The sequence below is a fragment of the Quercus suber genome, unplaced genomic scaffold (assembly GCF_002906115.3).
Source record: "Quercus suber isolate HL8 unplaced genomic scaffold, Cork oak 2.0 scaffold_55, whole genome shotgun sequence".
Classification (NCBI taxonomy): domain Eukaryota; kingdom Viridiplantae; phylum Streptophyta; class Magnoliopsida; order Fagales; family Fagaceae; genus Quercus; species Quercus suber.
This window is the reverse complement of record NW_027069520.1, coordinates 90,060-102,275: the sequence shown is the minus strand read 5'-3', so window position 1 is coordinate 102,275 and position 12,216 is coordinate 90,060. Positions and strand designations below refer to the sequence as shown.

Genomic DNA, 12,216 nt, shown 5'->3' with positions numbered 1-12,216 from the left:
CTTGAAGAACTTTGTAACCAACAACTCTCTCTAGTTGGTGTTTCAAGTCACGTACTAGGATCCGCGCATTGGTTAGTCACATACTTAGGAGCCGTGCATCAAAAGGGAAAATTGTCACTACAGAATAAGTCCAATTGGGTACTAGGGTAAGGGTTCAATTGTATTTTAGTAAGGTACTTGAGATTCTTTTACTTGTAATATTGTGATAGTAATAGTGGAATTTCGGGAGTGGTAACCTGAAAATCACTCAGTGGGATTTTTGCCGTCAGATTTTCCCCATTTGTAAACAAATCACTGTGTTATTTATTTTTCACTGCATAATTAGTTTGTTGGTGATTTGTTTATGCTACCACGCGTTTGCATGTTAATTTGATTAATTAATAACTTGGCTAATTAATCAATTAATTTAATCATAAGGGGTCAATACGTTTTTGGCTTATCAAGTGGTATCAGAGCAGACACACTCTAATTAGGTTTAATCTTTGCTGTGTTGATCCATTGACCCCTGTTTTTCATGGATAGAGAACAGTCGTTAATTAGACCTCCTTTATTTGATGGTACTAGCTATGCATACTGGAAAGTACGCATGAGAACTTTCTTACAGTCTCTAGATGAGAAAGTGTGGCAAGCTGTAGAGATTGGCTGGACCAAGCCAAAAGAAGCGCCGACCGATTGGGATGAAGCCAAGACCAAGATGGCAAACTTTAACAACAGGGCATTGAATGCTTTATTTAGTGCAGTCACCAATGAGGAGTTCAAGAAGATATCCTCAACTGAAATTGCTAAGAAAGTATAGACCATCCTCCAGACAACCTATGAGGGTATAAAGGCGGTCAAGGATTCAAAACTTCAAAGGCTCACTACAAGTTTTGAAGAGATAAAGATGGAGGAGGATGAGTCGTTTGATGAGTTCTATGCCAAACTCAAGGACATAGTGAACTCAGCCTTCAATCTTGGGGAAACCATTCTTGAACCCAAGATTGTGACGAAAGTGCTCAGATCTCTACCCGAGAGATTCCATGCTAAGATTACAGCGATCGAGGAATCAAAGGATATTGACAAGATTCCTTTGATTAAGCTGGTTGGAAACTTGCAAACCTATAAGCTAGGGTTATCAAGGATCGGCAAGACGGGTAAAGGCAAGAGCATGGCCTTGAAGGCAAAGAGCAATGACACAGATGAGTCTTCCAATGATAAAGATTAAAAAATGAAGTCCTACATTACTAGGAAATTCAAGAAATTTATGAAGAATGCCAATGGGAAGAGCTTCGACAAGGACTGTAGGCAATCCAGTTTTTCTCAGTTCAAGGGCCAAGACAAAGAGAAGAAGGACGCAAAGGATGGTGGTCAGTACACTGTTCCCGCAAGACCTAAGTGATTTGGGTGTCATGGTTTCGGACACATGAAACAGGAGTGTCCTACATATCTCAAGAGCATTGGAAAGAGTAAGGCACTTGCTGCAACCTTGAGTGACATTGAGCCTGAGGATGATTCCGACAATGAGGATGACGGAATCTTGAATGCCTTCACTGCCACAGTCAATCCTACTAAAGGGATTGTTGAAGACGTGGACGAAGAAGAAGAACTAGTTGATTCTAAGTGTGAGAAGATGGATGATCAAGATGATATCCATACAACCTATGAAAAACTGTACAAGCTCTCTGAGAAGCATGAGAAACTATATAGGCTGGCCACCAAGAAACCAGTGATGTGGAACTTAATCGTGAAAAGTTGTCCACAAAATTTGATGAGGCAAATTAGACTATTGGTGCGTTGAGATTTGAGAACAATTTCTTGGCTGAGAAGACCAAGAAGCTTGAAGTAGAGCTGTTTCAAGTCAGAATTCAATTCGAGAGGACTTTAAATGCAAAGCTGGATGAGATGCTCAGCATTCAGAAATCTGCTTTGGATCAAACAGGTTTAGGGTATGGTTTTTCTTCCTCTAATATTGCTTTTACTAGTATTACTGTTTTCATTCCTCCTGCTAATAATGTTGATATTAAGAACAATGATGTCAAAACTGAATTAGCTAGTGAAAACTTAGACAAGGGTAAATCTATCCTAGGAGCACCCTCTAAACAGGATAAGAAAGATGTTAAAAATCCTGGAGCTAAGAAGGCTAACTCTCAAAAACTTAAACAGAAGAAACAGTATATCTGTCATCATTGTGGAGCTGCCGGTCATACTCGGCCAAATTGCTATAAGTGGTTAGCCACTTAACAGAGCAACGGTATGATAGCATCTAGAAGTCAGAATCAGCTTCAATCCTCTCTTGCTCCTCTTGGAGATCATCTCAAAACTCTCATGTTACTTTCGAACTTAAACGGTTTCAATTCTTTCCCCTCACCGCTGGTTTAAGGGTTTAATCAAAGGAAATGTTCTTCCAAGGTGTGGAAAGAAAAGAACTCTAAGTGATTATATCACTTTCTTCTATCTTCTTGTATGGCCATTGAAACAAAATTTTCTAAATTTTGTATCTTTTGTAGCTTAGATGGGCATCTCTATGCACAACTAAACAAGTGAGTTTTGTGGCTCTTGTTTGTGATGAGTAAGATTAAGTTATCTTTTGTACTCAACACTTGTATCACTCTTTTTGATGGGTAGGACTGAAAAATTCTAAAAGAAAGGCATAAATAACCATCTCACCACTGTTGCCCGCCGACCATAATAAGACACCTATATGTTTCAGCATAGCAAAAGTGCAGTTTCAATGACATTTGTGTGCTTTGGCATAGCAAAATTGGAATGTCAAATAACAATTGGTATTTCTTTTCTCTCTCTAATATGCCCACGCATGATATGCTAAATAAAAAGGAAAATATGCAAAGAAAATGAAAATAAAAAAGATAAAAAAAATGCTTTTAAATATGATTGCAAGCATGTATTCTAAGAGATGTGAGAGTTATAGGATGTACCTTGAGGGTGATAGTCCCCATCAAACAATTATGTTTGTGTGTAAGTTAAAGCGATTTTCTCATATCACAAATCATCATAACATGCATACACTTATACAATCTTGTGATGTTTTTCACACACAACATGCAATATTCTTTGCTACTCTTGATACATGTGCAAGTACAATGTGATTTGGCCATCACAAGGTTTTACATATGCTAATGTATGCTCACTAAACTGTCTTGATTTGTTTTTGAAACATAAAATTGGTTAGACTTGTTTAGTGTGTGTGTGTGTGTTTTTGAGATCCATGTGCTTAAAATTCTTGTTGAGAGATGATTTTAAGAGCCTAATATGTTGATTGGATCATTGATAGAGTAGCATGTTGGATTGCATTCATGTCTATGTTTTTCTCTTCTCGAAAAACTGTTTTTAAAAGCTGGCTCGACACCTCATCGATACCTAGCTATCTGTCGAGCTTCTCAAAGTTTTTCTTCTCGCAATCTCGACACCTCCTTGACAATTAGTGGATCGATCGAGAAAGTTCCTGGACTCTCGATAGCTTCTCAACACCTGGTGGATCGATCAAGATTTATTAATCGTGTTTGATGATTTCTTCCTCGATACCTCTCGACAGACTCATCCGTCGACGTTATGTTTTCTCGACACCTGTCTCGATACCCCTCGACACCTCTATCTATCAAGAATTAGTGAGGATCTATATAAGCTCCTTGTGTGATCCAGAACTAATTTTTCTCAATCTGTCCGTGGCTATTTCTTTCCCAAACACCTTTCTCTTTCCCTAAACCTCTTTCTCAAGCATTCTTCGAGCTTTCTCAAGACTTTTCTTCACTTGGTAAGCTTCTAATCTCTCATTCTTCACGCATTTCATGATTTGAAACCTAGGTTTTGGGGTTTTTGAAAATTGATGAGTTATTGTTGAAATTTTGGGATGGGTTTCCATTTAAATGTGTTTAAAATCTCATACATTGCATCACATTTGCATTATAATGGTATTTTTATGCATTGAGATGTGTGTAATATGTTTGTATGTTGGTAGGATTGGATTGGATTGGGCTGAGCCCATGATGCTTATTAATTTGCACGTCACATGCTCATGCATTTTCATGCATATGTACTCACTTTTCAATATACTTGATATATTTGAATGTTTTGGGACTTTTCTAATTGTTTCCTTCTCTCCCTCTCTCTTTATTGTTTACGTTAGTCGTGTTTATAGAACCTAAACGTAAGTCTGCTCCATCCCAAAACCATCTTCGTTCCAGGGCATCATCTTCTTCTGATCCTACTCCTTCTCACATTCGATTCCGTGATGAGGATGCTCAAAAGGACTACTCAGAGAACTTTTCTCAACGAGGTGTTCATTCGGAATGCCGAGTCATTTTGGCAGACTTCGTCGACACTGACCTTCCCAATGTCATTCACAGTCGGGGATGGGAGTCACTGTGTGACATCCCAGTCACTTGTCCTTTCGTACTTATTCAGAAGTTTTACTCCAGCATGCACGTGGATTGATTCTTTAGTACCTCTCTTTCATACTCGTGTTTGAGGTACGCGCATTACTGTCACACCACAACTTGTTGTGGATGTGCTCCGTGTCCTGAGGGTAGAGCATCCTGACTACCCCGATTGTGAGTATCTAAGGACTGTGTCTAAAGACGAGATGATGTCTACTTTCTGTGAGCACTCATTTGTTTGGGGTGAGCGTCAGTTTACACCATGTCGGCTTTTTGCTAAAGGTTCTAGATTCATGAACATGGTGATGACTTTTGTTTTGCACTCACTCTCTCACTATAACTCTATCACAGAGCCTCGTGATCGATTTTTGCTTTCTTTATTAGAGCACCGCACTATAAATTTTCCTTCACATTTTATTTTTTCCATCATAGATGTGTTTAGGGATACGGCTACCCGTGATAAGCTCATTTTCCCTTCAACTATCACACGAATTTTACGCCACTTTTCTATTCCTTTTCCCTCTTTTGATCACTTTTCTGTCATGTATGCCATAGACGCCACTACTGTTAAACGTAGCAAGGCACAGTTTAGGTCACAGTAGTCGGATTCAACCGCTCCTCCCACTCCTTCTGCTCCATCCACATTCGCTCCCTCCTCTTCTCAGAGTGAAGTGAATCTAAAGGACATCATGGCGCAGCTTCAATGCATGGATGCTCGCCTTGATACATTCTTTACTGAGTTGTATCAGGTGAATGTTTGTGTTGACCGTATTGCTAGGCGGTAGGTGGCCATGGGTGGTTTTGCTTCTGAGGCTTCTCCTCCATCACCTTATGTATCTTCTGATTCAGCAGCTGAGGATGATGATGATGATGGCAATGACGATGATGCTTTTGATGATGATAGAGATGCTAGCTTTACCGATGAGATGTCTACTTGACACTCTTACCCTTTGTTACTCGTAACAAAAAGGGGAAGTAGTTTTGGGATATGAGAATAGTCATTCTTAGGGGGAGAGTTAGTATATGACATTTTTGTTAGGGGGAGTGTTGTTGATATGAGGGATGTAGTGAGGATATGATATGATGTATCTTTTCTTTTCCTTCTTTTATAGATACATTGTTCTTGTACATTGGGTCTTGTGACCATTTTTACACATACATTGTACTTATATTTTTTATATGTGAATGTATGTTTCTTTCACCTATCTTTACATGTGTTGTTTCTTTTCTTTCTTTATACACATGCTTCTTATACTTGTATGCAATCTATTATTTATGTTTCACACTAAGATGCCTTGATGAGTTTTGTTTAAAGTGTTTCAAAAATACAGGTTGTCAAAGTTTACTTGTCATAAACTCTCTTCTTGCAAAGTTTTTCAAGAGTTTGTGTTAGTATAGATTTTAACGTATTCAACAAGTGAATGTGAGTTGATTAATTTATGACTTCTCTCATATGTTTATTTGTTAGTTGTGGTTTTGTCACGGATCGCCAAGTGGGGAGATTGTTACGACATATGTGGTTCACTTGTTACGAACATATGTCATTATGTAATTGGCTAATCCTTTGACAAAACACACTTTACTTGTATTTGGGTAGATCTAAGATGTGTAGAAGTACTTCAAGAAACCATATTTCAAGATTAAGTGTTGAAGCCTTCAAGGCTGTATAAGAAAACAAGCTAAAAGTGTAAAGTTACTAAAGCTCGACAACTAGCTCGATAGCTAGCATGTGGAGAGGTTTAAGGAAGCTGTTCTGCCCGTGGCTCGACAGTTATCCCGACAGATGCTCGACAGCTTCTATCTGTCGAGGTTTACAAAAATCAGAATTTCTGATCTGATTTCTTGGGATCCGTGTTTATGTGTTTGGGCTTTCTTTTCTCCTAACTCTAGACATATAAAAGGATTGTTTTAAGGGCTGTCAAATAGTACACAAGTTGCACAAGCATTGAGCAAAGTCTGTTTAAGTAATTTGTGACCAGAGACAAAGTTTCGCGCTAGTTCATCTCTTCTGAAGAAATTGTTGTGTATATGCACTTTTGGGTTTTGTGACCAAGCATCTTCTTGATCTTCATCGTAGATGAACTGAAGAACCTTGCAGCGAACAACTCTCTCTAGTTGGTGTTTGAAATCGCGTACTAGGATTCGCACATTGGTTAGTTACATACTTGGGAGCCGTGCATCAAAAGGGAAAATTGTCACTACAGAACAAGTCCAATTGGGTATTGGGGTAAGGGTTCAACTGTAGATTGGTAAGGTACTTGAGATTCTTTTACTTGTAATCGCTTGTTGTGATAATAGTGGAATTTCGGGAGTGGTAACCCGAAAATCACATAATAGGGTTTTTGCCTTCAAGTTTTCCCCATTCGTAAACAAATCACTGTATTATTTATTTTCCGCTGCATAATTAGTTTATTGGTGATTTGTTTGTGTTACCATGCGTTTGCATGTTAATTTGATTAATTAATAACTTGGCTAATTAATCAATTAATTTAGGGTCCGTTTGTTTTGGGTGAAAACAATTTCAGAAAAGCATTTTCCGTAAAATAGGCTGTTTGGGTGCAAAGGAAAATTCGGTCAAACGGAAAATCATTTCCGTTGACCTTCAAAAATACCTTCTGATTACGGAAAATCATTTCCGTTTTCATTTTACCTTCAATTTACTTCCGGAGAGAGAGAGAGAGAAAGAGTGCGAGGAAGAAGAGAGAGCTGGCAACCCACGAACCCAGAGCCCAGATCTGGCAACCCACCGCCACTCGTCGTCGACCCACGAAGACCCACGACCCACCGATCTTCGAACTAGAGCCGGCGACCCACGATCCCAGAGCCCAGAGCCTTCGACCCAGACCCAGACCTTCGACCCAGACTCAAACGGCGACTCATCGCTCTCTCTTCCTCGATCTCGTCGACGACTCAGTGTTGTTGTTGTTGTTGCCGGAATTTGTTGTTGTTGTTGTTGTTGCCAGAATTTTTTGTTGTTTTTGTTGTTGCCGGAATTTTTTGTTGTTGTTGCCAGAAAGTGTGAAAAAATGGTAGGAAAATAGCATTTTCCTAATAGAACCAAATACATGAAAATATTTTTCACAACAATTTTCATAATACAACCAAACACATGAAAATATTTTCCTTTTCCGGAAAATAGCATTTCCGGAAAATAGGTGTTTTTCAGAAAATATTTTACGGGAACCAAATGGACCCTTAATCACAAGGGATCAATACGTTTTTGGCCTATCAGATAATAACTCATAAGCTTAATAGATCTATTGTTATTTACATGTCATTCATTCACATTAAAGAAATGCATTTAAAATGAAACTGTAACGGCCGTTTGATGCTTTACTTTTTTACAAAAATTAATGATTGTTTAATAGATAATTATTCAAACAATGTTTCGTCTTTTCACACAATAAATTTAATTAACAAGACCTACTATTATGTGAAAGAAATGAGCATCACTTTCAGAGTACTAAAAAACTCATATTTGATAGCATATTTAAAAACTGTTATTGTGGATTCTAGTTAGCTCAATTAGAAAAGTCTCTGATAGTTGAATAAGAGATCTAGAATTCAATTCCCGTCGCAATCAAAAACCGATTGATGTCTTAATTTAATGATAAAGAGCACAATCATTAGAAGCAAACAGCATAATTTGAAACTCTATAATATATATATATATATAAATTTTTTTTTTTTTTTTTTTTTAAAAAAAAAAAAAAAAAACAAGAACAAAAAAACTGCTTTCAATACCATGAAGTTGATAATAGCTCATAAGCTTAATAGTTCTGCAGTTAATTACATGCCATTTATTCGCCATTAAGTTGAAACTGTAATTGCCGTTAGATGCTCTGCTTTAAAATAAAATGTAATGATGGTTTAATAGAAAATTATTCAAACAATGCTTCATCTTTCTCATGTAAATGAAGGGTCACACAATAAATTTAATTAACAAGACCTACTATTACGTGAAAGAAATGAGCATTACTCTAGGAGTACTAAAAAACTCATGTTTGATAGCACATTTTTAAAAAATATTTTCAATACAATGAAAATGATAATAAAGCATAAGTTTACTAGATTTGTTGTTGATTACATTTCATTTATTTGCATTTAAGAAATGCAATTAAGATGAAACCGTAACAACTGTTTGATGCATTAAAAAATAAAGTAACGATTGTTTAATAGAAAATTATTCAAGCAATGCTTCATCTTTCTCACGTGAATGAAGGGTCACACAATGAATTTAATTAACAAGACCTACTATTATGTGAAAGAAATGAGCACTACTCTAAGAGTAATAAAAATCTCATGTTGATAGCACATTTTGAAAAATGTTTTTGACGTCATGAGTATGATAATAACTCATAAGCTTACAAGATCTGTTGTTGATCACATGTCATTTATTTGAAGTTAAGAAATGCATTTAAGATGAAACTGTAACGGCCGTATGATGCTTTACTCTTTTTTTTTTTTTTTTTTTTTAAAGTTACGATTGTTTAATAGAAATTATTTGAGCAATGCTTCATCTTTCTCACGTGAATGACGGTCACATAATAAATTTAATTAATAAGACCTACTTATATGAAAGAAATTAGCGTTACTCTTGAAGTACTAAAAAAACTCATATTTGATAGCACACATACATGCTTGTTTGATGAAATTAGAACACTTGTTTGATGAAGAATTAGTATACTAGTAATGTCTCATCACTAATTTAATAATCGGGCCTACTATTATATGAGAGGAATGAGCATTACTCCCAAAGTATCAAATAATTACTTATGTTTGATAGCACATTTTAAAATTTGTTTTCAACTTTTAAAAATAAAAACAAAAACAAAAACTCTTATTTCCCATGTGTTTGGTTTAGTGTTATAGTTTTCAATTTATGAAAATTACTCTCAAAATACAATGTTGAGGTTCAATTTTTTGTAAAACATCAAAATGAATGAAATGATGTTTTCAACTTTCAACTTGGGTTTTATTATGTTTTCTAAAAGGGTGGTGACATTTTTGTAAATTATGAGATATGGTTTGGTTTTCAGTTCACAAGAGTATTCAATATTATTAAATGAATAATTATTCCTCAACTTGAAGAGATTTGCTAATTGGTTATATGTCATTGATTCACATTTAAGATGAAATTGTAACAGCCATTTGATGAAGAAAATACTCTAGAAGCAAATGCTTTCTCCTCTCACCTAAATAATGAATTTAATTATCATGAATTTAAGGGTAATTATCTAGTTTTCTACAAGGCAGAATGGAGGATGTTGTGTGTGATAGGCTTGACAAGATGAGGTTAACTACTGAAGAGGAAGAAACTATAGCTATCTTGGATGATGGAAGATTGGAAGCTATTGAAAGTTGCACTCTGAGTTTGATTGGAAAATTCCTCACATGTAAGTCGTTTAACAAAGTAGCAGCGAAGAATACAATTAGGCGAGCATGGGGTTTGAATGAATCGATGCAAATTCTTGAAGTAGGGCCGAATCTCTTCCAATTCGAATTTCAATCAGAGTTTGATTTGGATAGGATTTTGAGAGAAGGCCCTTTGTCCTTTGACAATCACCTACTATTACTTCAACGGTGGAAGAAGGTAATGACCATGGGAAATATTCGATTGAAGTCTGCATTCCTCTGGGTTCAAATATGGGATGCACCATTTGATATGATTTCCCCTCAAGTAGCAAAGGAAATGGGAAGTCCTTTGAGTGAGGTCGAGGAGGTGGAATGGAAGAAATGAAAAGATGACATCTGTATGTTTATGAGAGTCTGGGTAGCCTTACCAATTTCAAAACCTGTTCGAAAGGGAGATTTTATTACTGGATAGGATGGTGTGAAAACGTGGGTGTCTTTTAAGTATGAGAGATTACCCATTTTTTGTCACTACTGTGGAATTTTAGGTCATGATTTGAGGCATTATGCAGCCCATTATGCAGTGGAGAAAAAGCGAGACCGAATTGAATATCAATATGGCGATTTTCTCAGGGTAATGGGTGGCCATCAAAGAGCGTCAGCTTCTAAAGACACTGGTCAGATGGTGAGCACAGAGGAGGGCACGGGATTTGAAGCAAAGAAGAGCTCTGTACAAGTGGAGTAGGGTGGTCTGATGTGGAAGATAGTGGCGAGCATGGTTGACCTTGGAAGCCCTAGCAACGTGATTAACTCTGAGGTCGTGATTCAAGGAACGACTGCTGAAATCACGCATATTGATAACGTGAGTAATTACTCCCACATAAATGTGAAGGGCTCAAACTCAGATAGTGGGGAAACTGGTCCCAAAAAAAAGGAGAATGGACAGCCTTGCACCAATTTAAATGAGGATCTTGATAATGTGGGATTTAATTCTAAACCTATTGAGGGTCAACTGGTTGATATTCTAATAAAACGTCAAGGGCAGGAGCTGGACATGCCTACTTCAATTCCGGATATGTTTAGGCCTAATAATTATAAGCCCAAAGGTACTTAGAACTATATAAACATAATGGAATTTGGACTGGGAGGCTTCACCAAGGCTATTATGTTACTTGGATTGGGCAAGTAAGAGTCACATGAAGCACATGAAGCGCAGGTTGAAGAGCATAATTTTAAGAAAGGAAAATTGAACAGTGATGAGCATAGCAATGACCATAGATCGGCGGGGATGGAGAGTCAACCTTGCCGGGAGCGATGAGACTATTAAGCTAGAACTACCAAGGGCTTGGGAACCCTTGGACAAGTCGAAGCCTTCACAAGATTGTGAGGGAGCAAGTTCCCACAGTATGTTTTCTGATGGAGACTAGACTTAATAGGGAAGGTTTTGAGAAGTTGTATGGAAATTTACCGTTTCAAAATAAGATCATTGTTAAACGTCCGAATTTTGGGGGAGGATTGGCTTTTTTGTGGAAGAATGATGGGAATTTAGAGGTTATTAATTTCACTACTAACCATGTCTTGGCTAAAGTCACGGAAGAAGATGGTTATGTTTGGTACCTGACTAGTTTTTATGGGTGGCCGAATGCACAACAGAAGGAAAATTCATGGATACTTTTAAAATATCTACAAACATTTGCAGTGGGATCATGGGTGGTGATTGGAGATTTTAATGCATATTTACAAGCCTCAAAGAAGAAGAGTGCAAGACAGCCACAATTTTCACAGATTGAAGCCTTTAGGGAGACCTTGAGTTCTTGTCAACTTCATGACCTTGAATTTAAGGGATATCCCTACACTTGGAGTAATAAGAGGCCTAGGGAAGCTAATACTAAGATTTGCCTTGATAGAGGTGTTGCCAATAAAGAATGGACTGATAGATTTCAACTAAGTAGAGTTGTGCACTTGTCATCTCATGCATCGGATCACCTTCCACTTTTATTGCATATTCAATCCTTTTCACAACCAAGGCAACAACGTGGGAGAAGTTTCAGGTTTGGGGAGTCTTGGTTGCTTCGGGCTGAATGTGCAGATGTTATTCAGGAGGCTTGGGGGAAGGCAAGAGAAGATAGGGTTGGTTTGGCTGCAGTATAGGAAAAAATAAAGGCTTATGGGGTGGACCTTACGGCTTGGGGTTCTCCAATAATTGATCCAGGTACTATTGCCATCAAGGAAGTTCAAAAGTAGTTGGACAGGTTGAATAAGGCCAAACTTACTAAAGCTTCTAAAGCTGAATTTTTGAGTTTGAGCAAAAGGATGGATGAACTTTTGCAAAAGCAAGAAATATACTGGGCCCAATGGTCTAGAATAAATTGGCTGAAACATGGTGATAGGAATACAAAACTTTTTCATGCCAAAGTATCACAAAGAAGAAGGAAAAATTATATAAGAGGCATCCGAAATTGGTGGAGGTGGTTGAGGTAGCCTTAGACTA

At 37.3% G+C, this 12,216-nt stretch overlaps 1 protein-coding gene across 1 annotated transcript; it reads left to right on the top strand.

Moving 5' to 3' along the window:
- The first annotated feature begins 9,630 nt into the window (after positions 1–9,630).
- LOC112006398 (uncharacterized) lies at positions 9,631–10,470 on the top strand. Its single transcript, XM_024038674.1, has 2 exons — positions 9,631–10,081; positions 10,274–10,470. Exons 1-2 carry the CDS (start codon positions 9,631–9,633, stop codon positions 10,468–10,470), a joined length of 648 nt encoding a protein of 215 aa, XP_023894442.1.
- Positions 10,471–12,216: the final 1,746 nt, after the last annotated feature.

Coding starts and splice junctions, on each gene's coding strand:
- LOC112006398 (XM_024038674.1), top strand. CDS start 9,631: ATGGAGGATGTTGTGTGTGATAGGCTTGACAAGATGAGGTTAACTACT. Junction 10,082..10,273: donor GGAAATGGGAAGTCCTTTGA/GTGAGGTCGAGG, acceptor GTGGAATTTTAG/GTCATGATTTGAGGCATTAT.